This window comes from Elgaria multicarinata, chromosome 22 (assembly GCF_023053635.1).
Source record: "Elgaria multicarinata webbii isolate HBS135686 ecotype San Diego chromosome 22, rElgMul1.1.pri, whole genome shotgun sequence".
NCBI lineage: Eukaryota > Metazoa > Chordata > Lepidosauria > Squamata > Anguidae > Elgaria > Elgaria multicarinata.
Window position 1 is genome coordinate 2650021 of NC_086192.1, and position 20751 is coordinate 2670771.

General features: G+C 48.9%; 1 protein-coding gene across 3 annotated transcripts; it reads right to left on the reverse strand.

Moving 5' to 3' along the window:
- Positions 1-152: 152 nt before the first annotated feature.
- ZSWIM7 (zinc finger SWIM-type containing 7) lies at positions 153-20727 on the reverse strand. 3 transcript variants are annotated; one of them, XM_063146455.1, is made up of 6 exons: positions 20635-20727; positions 15257-15366; positions 13024-13045; positions 6735-6837; positions 2638-2742; positions 155-941 (listed from the first exon to the last, which is right to left on the reverse strand). In XM_063146455.1, the coding sequence occupies exons 2-6, from the start codon at positions 15330-15332 to the stop codon at positions 825-827; spliced, it is 423 nt and encodes a 140-aa protein (XP_063002525.1). In that variant the 5' UTR covers positions 15333-15366; positions 20635-20727; the 3' UTR covers positions 155-824. The 3 variants fall into 3 exon arrangements, with proteins under 3 accessions (XP_063002526.1, XP_063002525.1, XP_063002527.1); XM_063146456.1 differs by lacking the exons at positions 13024-13045; positions 15257-15366; positions 20635-20727 and adding an exon at positions 10419-10496 and having other exon boundaries at positions 153-941; XM_063146457.1 differs by lacking the exons at positions 13024-13045; positions 15257-15366; positions 20635-20727 and adding an exon at positions 9891-9922.
- Positions 20728-20751: the final 24 nt, after the last annotated feature.

Consider the following 20751-nt stretch of genomic DNA (forward strand, 5'->3'; position numbering starts at 1 on the left):
CTGAGATCTGCACCCACGGAAAGCGGGCCTTTGAACCCTGAAAGATGACTCTGGCTTTTCAGTTTGCGGAATTTATTTTGGATTTTGATCAAGGGGTCCTAGAACGCGAACGTTGCCCACCCACCCCCACATGTCTTACTCATACCCGTCTCTGGCTTCCTAGCTCCGTGGGAAGTTCCTGTGCAATTTCAGACTGAAACTCCGGAGACGTGGACAGGGAAACGTGGGCCTTGGCATCCGATCAAACCCTCCATCCTTCCCATGATCATTTGGGGTCGTCCAAAGGTTTCTAAACAGCTGAACTGCATCTTCTTAGTTAATGGCAGGACGGGCTTTAAGCTACAATCAGCCGATATCTTTTGCATTTTTGGCCCCGTGGGTTTTAGGCTCCGCCCACCCTTGGGATGCGGCCCCTGAGACCTTTCCCTGGAATCGAATGCGGCCCTCGGACTGACAGAGGTTCCGCACCCTGAGCTGAGAGGTATCGTCCTCTCAGTGAGCTTCGTGGCCGATCAAAGTGTTTGGCTATGCCCACGGGGTGTTCCCTGCCTGCCTGTTTCATGCCGGAGTGCACACAGGTACACATAGAAAAGTTTAATCTACGACGGGCATCCTATAAAACACTCCTGGCTGCGTACAAAAGGATGGCCAGACGCCACTTGGCTGTCGGCCCCACGCAGAGGATAGGACGTCACCTCGGAAGGAGGGGGGGAAATAATTGCATGTAAACCCAGCTTGGCCCTAGCCGTAACCGCCTCTCAGGGGAGGGTCTCCAGTAGATCAGTTCCGCTTCCGTCCCGTTCTCTGTCTTTCACCCAAAGGTGTCAACCTCTCCACTCCATCTCCGGCACCAAGAGTCGCGTCAACTGCCTGTCTGGGACCGTGAGTTCCTGGCAGGCCCCGACGGCCCGGCTTAGGTAGACGGCCAGGAGGTGCTTACACTGGAGGAGAGAAAGAGCGGCGTTAGCGGGGTGGCCAATGGCACGGAGACGGCCAAAGCTGGCGCTGAAGCTCTCGTTTTCAGCCCTGTTTTGGAACGGAGCAGCGGTTCAGAGGGCTTTTTGGCTGCTACCCGCCTGGCCCTTCTAACTTGGGGGCGTCAAACTCCTTTGAGCCCGGGGGCAGGCGAAAGACAAAGACCTGAGGGGACTAAAATACGTATATTAGCGTCCAGCTCTTACCTTCAGTACCTGACCCTTAGGGGATGCATTTCAGCCTTTTAGCGCCGGGGGGGGGGGGGGGGCGGGACTGTGACAAAAAGCCTAACGGGAAACAGGATGCAGCCATTTGGGGAACACTGGATGACAGGATTCGACCCAAGGATCAACACCTCTGTTTTAACTGTAGATTCCATGGATGGGTCATGGGACCTACCACCTGCAAGACTCTTACTGTTGTGGTACAGTCCCTTCCTGACTTACACAGAGATTTCCCTGAACGTTCACACGCCGTTTCCCCCTCCACACTGGAGTGGAACCGTTGTGATCAATGGGACGGGCGTCTGCCTGAACGAACGGAAGTCCCATCGAGTCCAGTGGGTCGGCTCAGTCTGGATTCAGCCTGTTACTCTTGGGCATCCAGAGATTTCCCCGCGCGGTCCATGGGGCGAAGTTGTGACACCTGAAAAGGACTTTGTGGCTCAGGTCTCACGCTCCTAACCATGCTAGAGGCTGCGTTATAGCAGCCTGCTCGAACCAGGGACCTACGCGCAAAGCGGAAATTGTCCACGGAGCTCGAGTCCTTTGCTTTAAAAGGATAAAGGAAAATTCTAGTCCTCATGGTTGTGGAAAGTGGGCTGATTTAAATAGGAGCATACAACATTACATCAGCAATACTATAAACAAGAAGGATCTTGGAATTGTTGTAGATCGCAAGCTGAATAGGAGCCAACAGTGCGATATGGCTGCAAGAAAGGCAAATGCTATTTTGGGCTGCATTAATAAAAGTATAGCTTCCAAATCACATGAGGTACTGGTTCCTCTCTATTCGGCCCTGGTTAGGCCTCATCTAGGGTATTGCGTCCAGTTCTGGGCTCCACAATTCAAGAAGGACGCAGACAAGCTGGAGCGTGTTCAGAGGAGGGCAACCAGGGTGATCAGGGGTCTGGAAACAAAGCCCTATGAAGAGAGACTGAAAGAACTGGGCATGTTTAGCCTGGAGAAGAGAAGATGGAGGGGAGACATGAGAGCACTCTTCAAATACTTAAAAGGTTGTCACCCAGAGGAGGGCCAGGATCTCTTCTCGATCCTCCCAGAGTCCAGGACACGGAATAACGGGCTCAAGTTAAAGGAAGCCAGATTCCAGTTGGACATCAGGAAAATCTTCCTCACTGTTAGAGCAGTGCAACAATGGAATCAGTTACCTAGGGAGGTTGTGGGCTCTCCCACACTAGAGGCCTTCAAGAGGCAGCTGGACAAGCATCTGTCGGGGATGCTTTAGGGTGGCTTCCTGCATTGAGCAGGGGGTTGGACTCAATGGCCTTGTAGGCCCCTCCCAACTCTGCTGTTCTATGATTCTATGATTCTATGACACTGCCTTATCCGGAGTGCCAGTCCTAACGTCGTCCGCTCGCGGAGATGGGACTGCGGCCTTCAACGCCCTGCTCTCCGTCTTGCAAATCCTGTCCGGCAAACTCACCACCAAGTTGTCGTCTTTCCGCAGGACCGAAAACACGAAGGCCGGGCAAGTACAAAAGTGGCAGGAGGCGTAGCAGGTGTAGAGTTTGCCTGAGCTGCCGACCACCTGAGGAAAAAGGTGGAGGGGAAGGGTTAAAAACAGCAACAACAGACACAGTTTCTTTTTCTTAAACGAAGAAAAATAACAGATTTAATTTAAATCGGATTTTTAATTTACTTTATTTATTTTTTAAAAAAACTTTGTCTCTCTTGAAGACTAATGCGATGAAGAGTGATTCATCTGAACAGCGTAGCCAAAGACAGAAACGTCGTCTCTCAGGACACTGCCCAGCCCTCCCCAGCTTCTTATGCACCCTCTCCCCACATCAACCCCCCCTGCCCCCCCCCCCCGGCTAGTGAATTTGCCTCGATGGCAAAAACTGAGACAATTTTGCTGCAAATCCCACTGCCAGAACCCGCTCTGGTTTCTTCTCCACCCCCCCACCCCCATTGCCGTGCGACCATATTTCGGCAGCAAGATTGGCGGGGAGGGGGTGGGGTGGGGAATTGGTCCCTGGACACCCACCCACCCCGCAGACGTTCCCCAGCCCTACATTAAAGAGCGAATTCTGTAAGAAATCAAGCTACCATTTAAAAAAAGACTCATCCCTTCTAATATAGCAGAACTAATACTCTGCTTCCTTTTAATTTAACAAGGTTTGGGCTGCGTGCCTGTAGCTATTTATCGTTACACTCAATGGATTTACTTTAGAGTAGACACACCAGGATTGCCCCTGTTAATGGCCTATTTGGGTTCAGGTTTAGCGAAAACTGATTTAAATCAGTGGCTTAAGACAGCCCTAAAAGCTTTGGGTTTCAAACTGCCTCAAGAGCAGATCGGGAGGAAAAGAGCAGATCGGGAGGAAAGCTGAAAAAAGGGGCTGAAAATCAGACTGGGAAGATGCAGGTTCAAATCCCAACTCCGCCATGAAACTCACTAGGAGACGTTGGGAAAGACCATTTTCTCTCAGCCTGACCTACCTCAAAAGGTTACTCTAAGGGGAGGGGAAAATAACCATTCAGGTCACCCTGAGCTCCTGGTAAGGCAGGCAGGATATTAAATGCCACAAATGAAAATGAAAAAACAACATTTCACAGCACCCAGTATTCTGTCTCCGGTGCCAACCGTAGCAATTGCCTCTGAGGGATTTCCCACCCACCTCCAAGAAATTTGAGATAGAGGAAACTGAGAGGAACAGACGTCTCCCAGCAGGGCTTTGACCGTTTGGTTTTCGGAGTTCCAGTCACGAGCGAAGCGGCCTCCTGGCTTGAGGAGGCCATCTGGAGAACGCGGCCAGGGATGTGGGAAGCAACACGCTCCGTCATGTTCCTCTGAGGCAGTCAGCGCCTGGGTCAAGTGCTCCTCTGAGGAAGAGAAGTGTTGGGCAAAGATGGGGCATGCACAATATTACGAAGCCAGTTCTACAGAGCAGGCCCCATCTTGAGCGCAGGGAACCTTTTGACGTGCCGCAACTGAGGCGAACGGGGGAAACGTCCTCGCCTGACCGAATTGGTGCAGGAACGAGCATAACGCGAGATTTGGGGGCTAGCCCGAGAGCGGGGACCAGGAGGCCAGAATGGCTCACAGCCCCTCAGCTTCGGAGGGAGTGCTGGCCTGTGTCCATCCGTCTCCCCCAACTTTGAGGCACGTGGGGAAAGATTTTCAGCTGGCTCCTGTGGGCGGAGGACGCTGCGTCCGGCCTCCTCCGCATCCGAGGGGGAAGACAGCCCGGTTCCCCATCCGTCACAGGACTAATCCGGCCCTGTTAACGTCTCCGGCCGGATTAAACCGTCTTCCAGGTTTAATCCACTTATCCGTGCTCCGGGGAAACGTGCTGCCGTCCAAAACGACGGGTAATGAAGACTAAAGCCCTCGACGGGAAAGCAAAATAGAATCAAGGAGGCGAAGGGAAGGGAAGCGAACGATGCGGAGAAGCTGAGGGGGATGTCTGGAGAGAGGAAGAGACTCTCCAGCAAAGCTGGGATGGGATGAAGACGGACGGACATTCCTTCACCCGAACCCTGGGGCTGCTTTGGCCGCCTGCAGAAAGCTCATTTGGCAAGGGGAGGGAAACGAGAGGCAACCGAGGGCGGCTATACGGGGGGGGGGGACGGGACGGCTGTGCTCCGCGGCAGTTGCGCCTGGTCGTTCCTTCGCCAGCCTTTCGACGGCGGTTTCCTCTCCCACTGTTTCGTCCCATGCTCTTTGGCAGCCTGCTTTCCAGCTGTCCATTTGCCCAACCCAGAAACCCCCCGCCCACGCACAAACACCAAAAGCAGGCCAGGCTCTATTTGGAATCGAAGCGTTGGAAAGGGGCCTCAGAGGTCCTATAGTCCACCCGCCCTGGCTCAAGGCAGGCTCCGCGATGCGGGAATAACCAGGGAGATGCCCGCCCAGCCTCCGTTTAAAGACCTCTAGCAAAGGAGAACCTGCTGCCTCCCGAGGCATAGCTCTCCTAATGTTTAGCCTAAATCTGCCCCTCCGCGATTCCCCCCGTTGGTTCCAGAGCAACAGAGGACAACGTTTGTTCCGTTTCTTGCGTGGCAGCTTTTTAGATATTTGAACGCTGCTCTCCCGTTTCCCCATCATCTCTTCTTCAGGTAAACACACCCAACTCTTTCAGCCATTCCTCAGGGGGCTTCGTTTCCAGATTCCTCCACCCTCCTGGTCAGCTGTCCTCCGGATCTGTTCCAGTTGGTCCGTTTCTTGCAGACAGGGCGTCCGGAATGACGGGTTTGACCCCTTCACTCTGACACACCTCACTCCAGCCAGAAGAGGTTCCCGCTCCAACTGGTCGCCACATTTCCTCAGTGTCCAAAATGGCGCCTGGTATGGAGAATGTGGATAGGCAGACATTCTTCTCTCTCTTTCATAAGACTGGAACCTGACGGGGTCACCCCATGAAGCTGAACGGTGGGAGATTCAGGGCAGAAAAAAAGGCAGGACCTCTTCACCCAGCGCAGAGTTAAACTATGGAACTCACTTCCACAAGATGGGGCGATGGCCACCATTTTGGATGGCTTTAAAAGGGGGTTGGAAACAATCTGTGCAGAAGGCTATCAGTGGCAAGTAGGCTTCAATCTGGTCCGGGAATTTTCTTAGTACTGAGTGCTTAAAAACGGTTTAGATAGATGTGTGTCTGTGCGGGTACCATCTGTTTAGCTGTTTGACTGTAGATGGATCTTTATACTATGTATAATGTATTTTGAATGGTTTTTACTCTTTGGCTATTGGGCAGTAGAGAAATGTAAAAAAAAAAAAAAGAGTAAATGAATGAATGTTCAAGTCTCTGCATGGAGCAGAGGAATAGATGACCTCCATGGACCCCTCCCCCTCTACCATCCTTTGCTACGTCTAAGCCGCAACCGGGCGTCCTGCGGGGGTTTTATTCCTTCATCTGTTTTATGATTACATTTCTATCCCCCTGCCCTGGCAAGGAAACTTTCCATTTTATCCTCACAACGACCCTGTGAGGTGGGTGCAATTTATTTATTTATTTGTAATGTTTATATCCCGCATATATATATATAAAATCCTAAGTGGTTCAGATGTAGGTTAGGCAACAACTCTTAGCGTTCCTAATGCATTAGCTGTGCTGGCCGGGGCTGATGGGAGTTGAAGTCACAGCTGCTGGAAGCTGCCAGGGTGGGCAGGTTAGAGCAAGGCCATATCTTGGGTGTGTGAGGTAGTTATTGTAGCGTATTCTGTTCTGTTAGCCTGAGGCAAAAGACAAGATGGCAGCCCTGTGCAATTCAGTACAGAAGCTGACTGAACGGGCCATTGAATCTTACTTCAACAGTGGCGATTGGACAGCAACCGCCATCACACACAACGTTTAGGAAGTTCAAGACCGGCTGTCTCTCATACACCTGCCCTCTGTTGTCCCGCAGATGTGAACAGCCAGAGCGTTCGCGAGGACAGCAGATGCCGCCCCCTTGCACCTGCCGCCTGAGGCGATTGCTTCACTCTGCCTAATGGAAGGACTGGCCCTGCTCTATCACCCCAGCTTCTGAAAGTCAAACGCCTGAGGAAAGAGCGGGGTGAGAGGGGTTTTGTACCTGGTACACCGTCCTCCCACTAGGGGACGTGATCCGTGTGACCGACCGGCGATCGACGAGGTCCAGCGCAGGGACGGCAGAAGCACCGAAGACGAATTTAAGCCTGGGGATGGAGGAGAAAGAAAATGCCGGGTTAGTTTTTTGTCGCTGTACAAAAGATCGACTTCACCCGACCCCGTGCCGCTCAGTTGCCTTGTTCTAATCCTTTGCCTCCCCAAGTGGGAAACAGTGAATTGGTTGCTTAACTCCCTAGCAAGTTATAATATTCTGGAGTATGACAAGGCTGCAGCCCTGAACATACAAAGATACTTTCCTAATCACCTATGGCGAGTAGTAACTTCCAGCAGGTAACTAAACAAGGAAGGCTATCAATGGCTACTAGTCCTGATGGCTATATGCTATTTCAGTTTCAGAGGCAGTAGTCTGCCTGTGTAAAACAGTTGCTGGGGAACATGGGCGGGAGATTGCTGTTGTGCTCATGTCCTGCTTGCAGGTTTCCGTGGGCAGCTGGTCGGCCAGTGTGTGAACAGAACGCTGGGCCTGATCTTATGCTCTTATGAAACTTATGAAAAGGTGATTTGCTTTTCTGTTAGGGCCACAGATTACTTGAAATAGGTATTTGTTGCTAAGCGTTGTTCTGGCTTCCTGCAACTTGAGCCCGTTATTCCGTGTCCTGCACTCTGGGAGGATCGAGAAGAGATCCTGGCCCTTCTCTGAGTGAGCCCTTTCAAATATTTGAAGAGTGCTGTCATGTCTCCCCTTCATCTTCTCTTCTCCAGGCTAAACATGCCCAGTTCTTTCAGTCTCTCCTCATAGCGCTTTGTTTCCAGACCCCTGATCATCCTCGTTGCCCTCTTCTGAACACGCTCCAGCTTGTCTGCGTCCTTCTTGAATTGTGGAGCCCAGAAATGGACGCAATACTCAAGATGAGGCCTAACCAATGCCGAATAGAGGGGTCTGGTACCTTGTGTGATTTGGAAGCTATACTTCTATCAATGCAGCCCAAAATAGCATTTGCTTTTTTTGCAGCCACATCACACTGTTGGCTCATATCCAGCTTGTGATCTACAACAATCCCAAGATCCTTCTTGCTTGTAGTATTGCTGAGCGAGTCTGAACAGGCGCTTGCTTATCAAGAGCCATTATCCTAGCGGGATATAATGGAGTTGCAAAAGGTTTGACCTCATATCTTTATAAGTGGATAGTACCGTATTTCTTTGATTCGAAGACGCACTTTTTCCCCCCATATAAACTTCTCTAAAAACGGGGTGCGTCTTAGAATCGCGGGTGTGTTTATTATTTCTTAGAATCAAAGCTTTTTTTCTGTTGGTGGTACTGAAATTAGTGTGCGTCTTACAATCAATGGTGTCTTAGAACCGAAGAAATACGGTAAGTCAAGAAGTCGGTACTAACAATCCACTCAGGATGGTCTGGGAAGTGGATTTAGGAATCCATATTGAAGAAAAAGATTGGAACGTTCTGTGGGACAGAGGTATATTTAAATCAGTATCAAGTAAAAATATTGAATTAATGCTAAAACTAACTCACAGATGGTATTTGACACCTAGAAGAATATCTATGACGAGTCCCCACTGCGTTGGAGGGGATGCTCCGGAGAAAGGTTACATATACATGTGGTGGTCCTGCCCTAAGGCGAGTGTTTATGGGAAAAAAGTGTTCCAGGAGATCAGTTCTATAACTGGACAATGGGCCTGGAGAAGAGAAGATTGAGGGGAGACATGAGAGCACTCTTCAAATACTTAAAAGGTTGTCACACAGAGGAGGGCCAGGATCTCTTCTCGATCCTCCCAGAGTGCAGGACACGGAATAACGGGCTCAAGTTACAGGAAGCCAGAGTCCAGCTGGACATGAGGAAAAACTTCCTGACTGTTAGAGCAGTACGACAATGGAATCAATTACCTAGGGAGGTTGTGGGCTCTCCCACACTAGAGGCATTCAAGAGGCAGCTGGACAAGCATCTGTCAGGGATGCTTTAGGGTGGATTGCTGCATTGAGCAGGGGGTTGGACTCGATGGCCTTGGAGGCCCCTTCCAACTCTGCTGTTCTATGATTCTATGATCTCCTCATTTAGCGCTGTTAAATTTATATAGGGGACCAGATATTAAGCTCTTAAATAAGGAATTAATAAACCATCTATTATTGGCGGCTAGATGGTTGATAGCAAAACACTGGAAGGATGGTAAAGGGCTTACGACTGAAAACTGGTTCCAAAGGGCTTGGCAGATTGCCCTCTTCGAAAAACTGACGCAAAAAATGAGGAAAGTAAGAGGACAACAAAGCGAAGATAAATTTGAGGGAGTGTGGTGGGAATGTATTAATTATGCAAATAAAGAAGAAGGTGGGAGAACACCCCCACCGGCATACTTAGAAATATGGAAAACATAGGCAGAACGGTAGAATCACAGAATAGCAGAGTTGGAAGGGGCCTACGAGGCCATCGAGAGAGTTAGTCCCGGGATGCCCTAAGTTGAATTGCATTGAATGGAATTTAAATGAAATCAAATTAACTAATCAATGTTAAATATTTTATACCCAGGCTTGCATAACTCAGTAATTAAGTATATATATATATATCTGTATTGACTCCGAATGTACATATGCAACACATTAGTTGACCCTTGTAACCAGATTCACACAATAATAAAAACATTATTTTAAAAAAAGAAAAGAAATAAAATAAGCGTTTGTCCCTTGATGACTCTGTTCCTTCGCATGGCGAATGTCAGGAGCGTCCTGTACAATTACCAAGGGGATCTCAGCCCACTGTCCGAAAGAGCGAGAGGCTTAGAGGTTATTTTTGGCAAGGACATCCTAGAAGAAGGCAGCTAGCTGAGGCTAGCTAGATGCATGTCAACTACCTCACTCCTCACCTTTTTTGGAGTGGGTGGGGTAGGATGTCGTGAGTGAGGGGTCTGCCCAGCAAGCCGCGTGTAACCCGGCCGCAGCCGTGTCGGACCGGCTCCCGATCCCGGCGTTTTAAAACTGGAGGGAGGTGGCCGCGGGGAAAAAGGGACGGATTTAAAAGCAGCGCTAGGAAGATGAGTTCTCTAGTCTGGGAAAAGCAGAGCTAATTCCGATGACGTGGAGTCCAGGACAGATCCACAGGGTTTTAAAGCAGTTTACAGGACAGCTCACCCAAATCTGTACGTCATTGCCGCTGAAGAGGAGGATCAGAGAGGTGATGGGGAGGAGAGAAAGTGAGTTGATTGAAAGGTCTTCCTCTAGCGCTAGGATCTGGGCTTTGAAAGGAGGCAGAGAAAGGGGCTACTGATGCCAGATCCATTGCTGGCTCCAAATTGAAGATCCGGGCCTCTCCATTTGCCTCCTTAAAAGATAATAAAATAAAAAATCACTCTTAAAAGGTCTTTTGTGACTTTGCATCAGCAGGAAGTTGGATGACAACTCAAAACGGAGCAGCTGCTGAGCCGGGGGGGGGGGGGGAGAAAAATCCAGAGGGTGGGACGTGGGAAAAGAAAGACGAAGGGATCATGAGCCAAATACGTGAAAGAGGCCATCCTTTAGCTCCACACTGGGTGTGCATGTCAACTGTCCCTCTGTTGTTATCAGAAGGCTACACCAAAGAAGAATGAGAAACACGCGCCCTCTCCGGCATCTCTCTATTTCTGTCCCTGGGGGTATCACTTTCCCCCAATTATTACTGACCTGACCCTATCTCCAACCTGAATGTGGCTTTTCTTATATTTATCCTTCATTTCTCAGCCCAAAAGCAGGAAACGGTTCTATGCCATTCACGGTTTCACTGTTTTATGCCATTCATCTGTTATGTAAACGCTGTTTAGACTTCGTAAGATAAGGCTGGTAAGTAGTTAATTCTGTTGGGAGGGGGAGTGAGTGAATGGAATGTTGGAGTGAATGCTGATTGGCTGTTGGATTTGAGTGTGTGAAGGGGAATGACAGTTAGTCAGTTGGTAGTTGGTGAGAGTCGGGGTTAGTCTGCTGCAGAGTATAGATTAGTGTAGGGTCTGCAGTTCATTGTTTTGGGAATAAGAGGGAGCAGAGGAGTTAGATTAGGAATTTAGAAGGTAGCGTTGGCAAGAATACATGGCATCTTTATTGTAACAACTAAGTACTGAAACAAATGAAACCATAGTTTTGATAAAGAAGTTATTTTGTTTCACAGCCCACCTGGCAAACAGATGAAGTGGTCACAAACACCTTTTCTGTTCCGGTTCCTGGGCAAACAGCAGTTTTCAAAAGAGAACGTGAAGCCGGAGAAGAAGAAAACAGGCACGGGCAGATGCTGCGAAGATGTAGCAGATGAAAGCATAGGTGCAGAAGCTCAGGTCGGCGGGCCGTACCCGGCCCTCCCAGGCCAGCCCTCTGGTGGCCACATCCCTTTCCCTTTCCCCTACTTGTCTGGGGGTTTCTCCACTTTTGCGCAGTTTCCCCGTGCCTCTTCTAAACGGTTGAAATGCCTCTCCCAAGCCTTAGCTACCAGCACAAAGCACTTGAAGCGAAAATCGGCCGGTATTTTTGGTGTTCTCCTCCCCCCCCCCCCCCCCGCCCAACAGCTTCTAACAACATGGAATGCGTCGGGTTGAAAGAGATTCTGGTTTGAACAGGGATGAATGAGCAAGGCAGGTAGCAACACTCAGGGAGAGCCCAGTGGAGCTTACTTCTGGGTAGACACGCTCAGGAAGGCCTTGGCTGGAGTGTGAAGCGTAAAACCAAAGTGGCCCTAGTTAGCGATCTCGCCTCCATCCTCCAAACTAAGCTGAATTTACAAATCTTGGACGGCGGCGCTCTTCAGGGTGGGTGGGGAGGTTTCCGGTAGGAACGAGTCATTTTATTTTTTTGAAGAAAAGCTCAAGAGTCCGTGTGAAGCGTTCCCGGGGACGGGGACGGGCCCTCCTTTGGCCTGGAAAGTTCCCAGGACAAATCCCCATGTCGTGGCCTTGGTGCTTTGCAAAGTATCACAAATATTATTCCATTTCACAAGATGACTGAGAGCTATCCGAAAGTTTTGGTCCCCCGTCCAGATGTGGACAGGCTTGGCCCCCCGTCCAGACGTGTTGGGGCTACAGTTCCCAGCATCCCCTAGCCAGCAGTGGGATGATGGGAATTGCAGTCTAACACACCCATGGGTGGGTGGGGGGCATGGGTCAGGGAAAGGAGGGATGTGCTGACCGTCATGGGCTGAGCGCTGTCCGAATACAGAACCTGGTGAATGACGTAGATCTATTTTAACAGGAAGGAGCCGCGGGAAGTCTTTGACGCTTCTGTTTTTGGGTCGGCTTTATTTCACGCTGTCTGGGTCAGTTGATTTCCCTTGCCCTGCCCTGCGGCATCGTCCCCATCATGGCAAAATGATTGCGGCTGTTTGAACGGAAGCGCCTGTCCAACGGGGCTTGACAGCGCCGATTCTTTATTTCAGGCGCTGATACTCTGCTTTTAATGCCGGCTCTCAAAATGGCTTCCAACTCCAGGCTAAAGCGGAGAGGGGGAGGGGGCATGGGTGGCCCTCTCCCCTCCTTGCTCCCATCCCAAAAAAATATTTTACGAACAACCTTGCAAAATGTTTGGGCGGTCTTCTTTCTCTCCCTTTTTCTCTAGCCTTACTCTTCCTCTCACCAGCCCATTAGCTCACTTTGGACTAGCCAGCCCCCCACGGCAGCCCTTATGTGACTAGCCACACCCACCATGGGCACCATTTTGTGGCGGCGCCCACAAGTTTCTCAAACGCCCCAATGGGCCCCACAAGTCCACAAAGGTTGGGGAGCCCCGCGCAGAAGCGTATCAGCAGCAGCATTAACCAGTAAAAAAAGAGAGCGTCTATCCAACAGTGGAATCGTGCTTTTCTTTTAAAAGGAAGAAAGGGAGCCGGTTGGATATCCTTGGTGGGAAATTTCTACAATGGGGGGTTACCACCGAGAAGACCCTGTTTCCGGTCTGCCCCAATTGGAGAACTACTGAAGACAGGCGAAATAGCAGAGCCTATGCCAAGAAGGGGAAAAAAGAGGGTAGGAACTGGCACACTTAGAGTGGAACAGAGTGGAGAAAAAAGGGGGAGGAGTTGTGCAAAATGAGGAGGGTCTGCCCAGGTAGGAAGATAAATTGGGAGAGAGCGCCTAGGCCGTAGACTTTCGGAGTAAGAGAGGGCAGAGGCGGCCGTAGTGCCTCAAACTCTCTCTCTCAAAAAAAAGGGGGGCTCAGCTTTTAGAAATCAGAATTAAGTCAGACACACAAATAGGCTGACGAAAGTAATAATAATAATTAAAAGAAACAGCAGAGCAAAGCAGATACTTACGCCAAGAGGAGATCGTCTGGGACTGCAAAAGAGAAGGGGGGGGGGAGTCAATTTTTGAGCCAGTTCCAGACTACAACACACAGCATCCCCCAGAGCGGTTTGCTGAGGGTATAAGGTGGGGAACCTTCGTGAAGTCAGGGGTGGGGCAGACGGTGACAACCAGGAGGGCGGCGCCCCAAGCCCTTCCCCTGACACCAACAAGCCCCTCCCCCCTTGGCCATTTCCCCATCCTCCAAATTCTGTGCCGCTCTCTGCACGGGGAAAGGGATCCAGCCAGCGATCTGAGCAGCTTCACCGAGTGCCGGGCAAGCTGTGCGCCGCTCAGCACCTCCGCAACTTTCTGATTCGCATTTTAACGACAACAGGGCCTGCAAACAGGAAGAGCGCTTTGGGACCAGCTGAGGATTTGTGTGTGGACTCGATTCTGGCACTGGGAAGGAGGGGGGCATCTCTGGAGACCTGTGGTACGCACAGACATTGCTTCATACGTGTATACTGCAGGAGATCCCGGCATGTACGGCTCCGGGGTTGCAAAAGGTCATGATTTGGCCCTGGGCTGCAGTTGGTGGTAAACAAGGCGATAAACAAGGCGATAACGAGACCTCGCGAATCTAACGCCCACCCTCGGCTTGGCGAACCCGTGGTTCAGGTGACGTGAGTCTGCCATCTAGGAGGTTAGAAACGTCTTTCCTTGCAGCTTAACGTCTCGGCTGCTACAGCGTTTACACTGTAATCGGTTCAGAAGGACACTCGCGATGTGAATGAGGAAGGCATGCCTCTCCCATAATACTAGAACCCAACAGGGTCATATCCCATGATGCTGATGGGTGGGAGATTCAGGACAAATCAAAGGAAGGACTTCACACAACAACAGAGCTAAACTGTGGAACTCACTGCCACAAGATGTAGTGAGGGCCACCCATTTGGATGGCTTTAAAAGCGGGTTGGATGAATTCCTGGAGGTGAAGGCTATCTATGGCTACTAGCCCTGATGGCTATGTGCTCCCTCCAGTAGCAGAGGCAGAAAGCCTAAATACACCAGTTGCTGGGGAACATGGGCAGGAGGGGTGCTGTTGCACTCCCGTCCTGCTTGTGGTTTTCCTGTGGTTAGTGTGAACAGAGCGCCGGACTGGATGGACTCTTGGTCTGATCCCGCCTCAGGGCTCTTCTGATGTTTTTACATTCTCAAGGCAGACACGTCCCAACGAGAACAGCGCCTGGGTTTCGGCGTCCGGCCCAAGCGTAAATTTTATTAATAGACTTTCCGCTTCAGCAGGCACCACGGAGGATTAGGAGGCAACATAGATGCGCACCACCATGGTGGATTTTGTCTGTGTGGGTGATCGAAATAGCTCCCTAATCCAGCAGGCAGGAGACAATAATCCCTCCGTACCCGTCGTCGTAACAATCAGTCAAGGCTGGGCGCGGGGGGGGGGGGGGGACCCTGCCCGCCCGCCCTGGTATCAGCTCCGCTGCTTTCAACACCCTCCACCATCAGTGACGCTTTGGTGCGCTCTGCTGGTCAGCCGGGGACAATTTTTTAACACTTTCCTGCTGGATCTGCATTTTATCACCGGCACCGAAAGAGGAGTTTGTATTTCTCTCTCTCTCCCCCCACCCCACCTATGCACAGCTCTCACACCTAAAAAAAAGGATGTTATAGAGCTGGAAAAAGTGCGGAAAAGGGCAGGTAAAATGATCCAGGGGGCTGGAGCATCTCCCCTAGGAGGGAAGATCACAGCGGCTGGAAAAAAGGAGGCTGAGGGGAGACAGGATAGAGGTGGGCAAAATGATGCCTGGTGTGGAGGATGCAGATAGGGAGACATTTTTCTCCCTCTCCCATAATACTAGAACCCAACACGATCATATCCCATGAAGCTGAAGGGTGGGAGATTCAGGACAAATAAAAGGAAGGACTTCTTCACACAGTGCAGAGTTAAACTGTGGAACTCGCTACCACAAGATGTAGTGTTGGCTAGCCATTTGGATGGCTTTAAAAGGGGGTGGGATAAATTCCCAGAGGAGGAAAAGGCCATCAAGGGCTACTAGCCCTGATGGCTATGTGCTCCCTCCAGTATCCAAGGCAGTGAGCCTGTGTGCCCCAGTTACTGGAGGGTGCTGTTGAACGGTGTCCTGCGTTGTGGGCCCCTGGTCGACGGCTGTTTGGCCCCTGTGGGAACAGAGTGCTGGACTAGATGGACCCTCGGGGCCCTTCTGATGTTCTTACACCTACCACGGGATGTCTCACGAAAAGCTCTGTCTATCTCTTTCAAGAGTTCTTCTGCGACGGCAGGCAGGGTGGCATTCATGACGGGGACGTACCACAGACTTACCCTCCTCTTTCTGAAATACAAACAAACAGACAGACGGTTGTTATTAAAGGATAATAAAAAGTGATTTTCAGTCTCCAGAAGAGGACAAGGGAGAGAGAGAAAAAGAGGCGCCTTTTCTATTTATCCTTAATAAATCTCGCGTTTCGTTTGTTTTTCATTAAACAGGAAAGCTTCTCCAATATCGTCCATCACGCTTGGAATTTCAAACCCCACAAACATTTATGAAGTGTCACCTTCACTTCTTGGCCACTGTCTAGGGCCAGAAAGCTAAGAGAAAAGGAAAGGGGGAAGGAACCCTCTGTGCCAAATGAGGACAGTAGATCTCCCGTTCTATTAGCAAGCAAGAGAGCCCAAAACCTAGAGACAACGCCATGTCGGCTGACGGTTTCACTTTCTATCACATCACCATTTCCCCCCCAAGCCCAAGTTCATTCCACATCAGTTTGCAGATTTCATTTTTAAGCCTGTGCAAAAAGTCTGCATGCATTTTTGTACGTGAGAAGATTGCACACATTTCACCCTGATATTCCCATTCCTTGTAAGTCATTTCCCCCAATTTGTGATTTTCTTTTTGGTACATGATTTGGTATGCCATGTGCCTCTAACTAATGCATTTCTTTGATCGGAAAACTTCATTGCAAAACCCAGAGGTGATTGAACACCGCATGCATTCGTGCGGGGGGGAAGCGAATTACGTTGGTTCGTATTCGAATCGCATGAATTTTGCCCTCGTCCCTCCCTCCACCACGAAGAGGGGGGAACAGGAAGGAGATCTCCAAAAGTGAAATTGACTACTGTTAAGGCTTGGTAAGAAGGGCCCTGCTGGATCAGACCGAGGGTCCATCAAGCCCAGCACTCTGTTCACACAGTGGCTGTCAACCAGGGACCCACAAGCAGGACATGCTGCAACAGCACCCTCCTACCCATGTTCCCCAGCAACGGTGCACAAAGGCTTACTGCCTCTGATACTGGAGGTAGCACACAGCCACCAGGGTTAGTAGCCATTGATGGCCTTCTCCTCCTCCAGGAATTTATCCAACCCCCTTTTAAAGCCATCCAAATGGGTGGCCATTGTTACATCTTGTGCCAGCGAATTCCATAGTCTAACTCTGCGCTGTGTGAAGCCTTTGATCTGTCCTGAATCTCCCACCATTCAGCTTCGTGGGATTCTAGCATTATGGGAGAGGGAGAAAAATGTCTCCCTACCTGCATTCTCCACACCAAGCATCATTTTGTACACCTCTATCCTGTCTCTCCTCAGCCTCCTTTTTTCCAAGCTAAACCATCCCATCTGTTCTCACCTTCCTTTGTAGGGGAGCTGCTCCAGCCCCTGGATCATTTGAGAGGTCCTTTCCTGCACTTTTCCCAGCTCTATTTTACCTTTTTTTAGGTGTGGTGACCAGAACTGTCTGGCACCATTTGTCAGTTGCATCCCAGGCAGTCTGTCCAGCTGAATCCCTTGGGAATGATGGGATTTGTCAGACTCTTTTCTGTTTAAACATGCATAGGGTGGCATCCAAAGCTTTGCCTCTCATCCTGGGGGCAGGAGGAGGGAAACGCCTGCGAAATATCTATTTACGAGGCTGCTATTGGAAGGCGTTGGGCTGGGACCAATAAAAAAAAAACCTGGAAATTGACAACGTTTGCAAAATTATATCTTTTTAGCATGTTAGGGCTGGCTGTAGATTGGTGCCAGCCTTTGACTCAAAGGACTTATTTGGGGCAGGTGACGCAATACCTCCCCATTTGCACACACCTCGGCCAGCCCAAGTCAACTCCGTTAAAAGGTAAAATTTGATCAATTTCGTTATCCCTTGCTCTTTGGGAGTGAGTCTGCCGCCTTCTGTCCACCCGACGAGGAGAAAGGAGCCGTCGGAAGCGAAGAAAACAAGAGCGAGGAAGAGCGGGTTGGGAAGGGAAGAGGGCGAAACGCGATCTATTCCAAGGTAGTTAACATAGTTTTGCCTGGCTGTGCCTCAAAACCAGCAGAACAACGCAGGTCAATTCCCTTGCGTGCCCCCGCCCCCCCGGGAGACCGCTTTTGATTATTTAAACGTATTAGATGTTTGGCAAAGAGAAGGGCCATAATCTGAGCAGCTGGAAATGCCGGAGATCCTGGGAGCCTGACCTCTTGGGATATTAATATTTGAGAAGAACAGACAAGAGGTCTGGCGCGAAACTCCGTTTTTCTCCTCCTCGCCTACCGGCTAAGCACAGACGTGCACCAAAGTGGAGACAGAGGTAGATCCCTGAAAACAATCAAATGTGGCCTCGGGTCGGGTCGCCCCCTCCTGAGAACGTGGGTCCGGCCTCCGGACGTCCTGAACGTGGCGCCCTGCCACCGCTATGGGAGCCGTAGTCCGACACTGGATCGCGTCACTAGAATTCTTTTCCTGGTAGCAGACCTTTATCATTAATAATGAATAGGAAGCAGGATTAGAGTAGGCCTGTTGGAATGGCCACCAATTTGGAGGGGTTTAGAAGGGGATCAGACAAATCCCTGGAGGAGAAGACTATCGCTGGTTGCTAGTCCTCATGGCTATAATCTCAGAGGCAGCATGTCTACGTCCACCAGTTATAATATCCTGGAGGAAGACAAGGCTGGAATCCTGAACAGCATAGAGTACACGGTCTCATACACAGATACTTTCCCTAGTCATCTATGGCGAGTAATAACCTCTGGGAGGCAACCAAGTAAGGATGGCTATCAAAGGCTACCAGACCTAATGGCTATATGCCACCTCCAGTATCATGACCATTGTGCCTATGTACAAGAGTTGCTGAGGAACATGGGCGGCAGGGTGCTGTTGCTCTCATTATTATTATTATTATTATTATTATTATTATTTATTTATTTATATAGCACCATCAATGTACATGGTGCTGTACAGAGTAAAACAGTAGATAGCAAGACCCTGCCGCATAGGCTTACAATCTAATAAAATCATAGTAAAACAATAAGGAGGGGAAGAGAATGCAAACAGGTACAGGGTAGGGTAAGCAGGCACAGGGTAGGGAAAAACTAACAGTAGAAAGTAACAGTAGAAAGTAACAGTAGAAGTCTGCACAACATCAAGTTTTAAAAGCTTTAGGAAAAAGAAAAGTTTTTAGTTGAGATTTAAAAGCTGTGGTTGAACTTGTAGTTCCCAAATGTTCTGGAAGAGTGTTCCAGGTGTAAGGGGCAGCAGACGAAAATGGACGAAGCCGAGCAAGGGAAGTAGAGGCCCTTGGGCAGGCGAGAAACATGGCATCACATGCCCTGCTTGTGGGTTTCCCGTAGGCAGCTGAATGGCCACTGTGTGAACAGAATGCCGGGCAAGATGGACCCTTGGTCTGATCCAGCAGGGCTTAACCCAGATCTCCCAATCCCCAGCCCAACACTCTAACCACTACACCACACTGTCTCTCATTCATTCCCCTCCTCCCCATTCTACGTGAACAGAATACGGGACTAAATGGACTCTTAGTTAGATCCAGCAGGGCTCTTATGTTCTTAAATCAATGGTACTTCAGGGTGCAACCCTATGCATGTTAAGGCAGAAAAGAAGCGCTACAACTCCTACGTCTAAACATGCATAGGACTGCGTCCTAAGTTACTCATAGCTAAAAAGTCCCATTGATCTCAATGCGCTTACTCCAAGTATGACTAGGCTCGGATCTTACCTTATTATTGCGATGTGCAACAAATGACACACTTTATTGTTGTTGTTTTTACATTACTGGTAGTTCTGGGTGTTTTCACTTTTAGTTGAATTTACAGCTGGTGACGAATTAAAGAAAGACGTTTGCATGATAGGGGAAACAGGGCCTTTGCTAAAGATGACATCTGTCTGTCTGCTTATTGGATAATTGGGCATGCCAAATACTTTTAGAAATTGACCAACAAAACAGATTAAGTCTGTGCAGGTTTACTCAAAATAAGCCCCATTCAGTTCAACACACAATATCATCCTACAATATATGGTTAACAATGATTGATCATTAATTAATATACACATGTTTAGGGTGCAAACCTGTATGTTTTGACAGGGCAAAAGGCCTACGGTTCCTATGCTGTCTAGGGCATTCTGGGAATTATAGGACTTTTTCCTCATCAAGACATTGCACCCTTAGGAATTTAAACAAATATTTGGGGAAGGTTTTTAAATACAGAATTGCTGATTTTTATAAAGTTTAGTTAGGATTTTGAAGTTTTGGAAGGAAATTGCTGATGCCCTGATTCTTTAGGATACTGATAGCCGTATGAAATAATAATAATAATAATAATAATAATAATAATAATAATAATAATAATAATAATAATATAATTCCTGCTATATGCATGGTTAAATTTTAATATTGTATTTTATTCATGTATTTAACATTGTTTACTGCACTGTTTATTAGTGTATTGTTAATTTTATTCATGCATTTCTATTAATGCAGTTATTTTATTCATGTTTTTGTATATTTATTGCTGTTTAGTGTATATTTTATTAATGCATTGTTCTTTTCTTAAATAAGTTTGTTTATATAATGTTGTTCCCTGTTTTTTATTATTAATGTATGTTTGTCTTCTTTGTAAACCACCAACAAAGGATTTATACCCTGAGAGAGGCAGGATAACATTAATAATAATTGGATGGGGCCTAGCCAGCAAGGCCTTGTTTTAACTCTGTATTTTAATCTTATATCAGTTTTGCTGCGTGGTTTTATCCTGGTTGTGCTTTTTATACTGTATTTTGTGTTTGTGCTTTTAACCTGTTGGTTGTTTTATAATGGTTTTAATTTTTGTGAACCGCCCAGAGAGCTTCGGCTATTGGGCGGTATAAAAATGTAATAAATAAATAAATAAATAAAGGCCTAAGCCACGCCGTTGCCCAGCAACTCGCCCCGCTCAGAGAGAGGCTAATTTCAAACACGTGATGATGGAAGTCCCCGCCCCCCCAGTGTGGGAGGGGCGACGATGCCACAGAATACAAGGAAGAGGGGAAAAAGACAGGACTGGGCATGTGACTGTTACAGCCAATCAACAAAGACTTCTACATGGCACGCAGAAGACTAGGAAATGATAGATCAGAGTATAGAGATAGGAAGAGTATAGAGATAGAAAAAAGAGAGTGACAATTCGATTCTCTTGGGAGGGATGCAGAACATCTTTATTCCTTTTAGAGCTAAACTGTTGCATCTTTTTCCCCGCCCAGAGGAGGCGGTCAGAATTATTTAAATTTAACTGGACTAAAATCCTCTCACTTCCTGGGTTGGTAGGGAGAGCCCCCCCAAAGAAGTCCACACGTACCCCGGAAGCTGTCGACGTTGTATCAGTCTTCAAAAGTCTAGGCGTAGGCACGGAAGTCCCGCGTCAGCGCCCGCTTCCGTTTCGCTTCGCCCTCGTATCACGTGTCGGGGGAGTCGT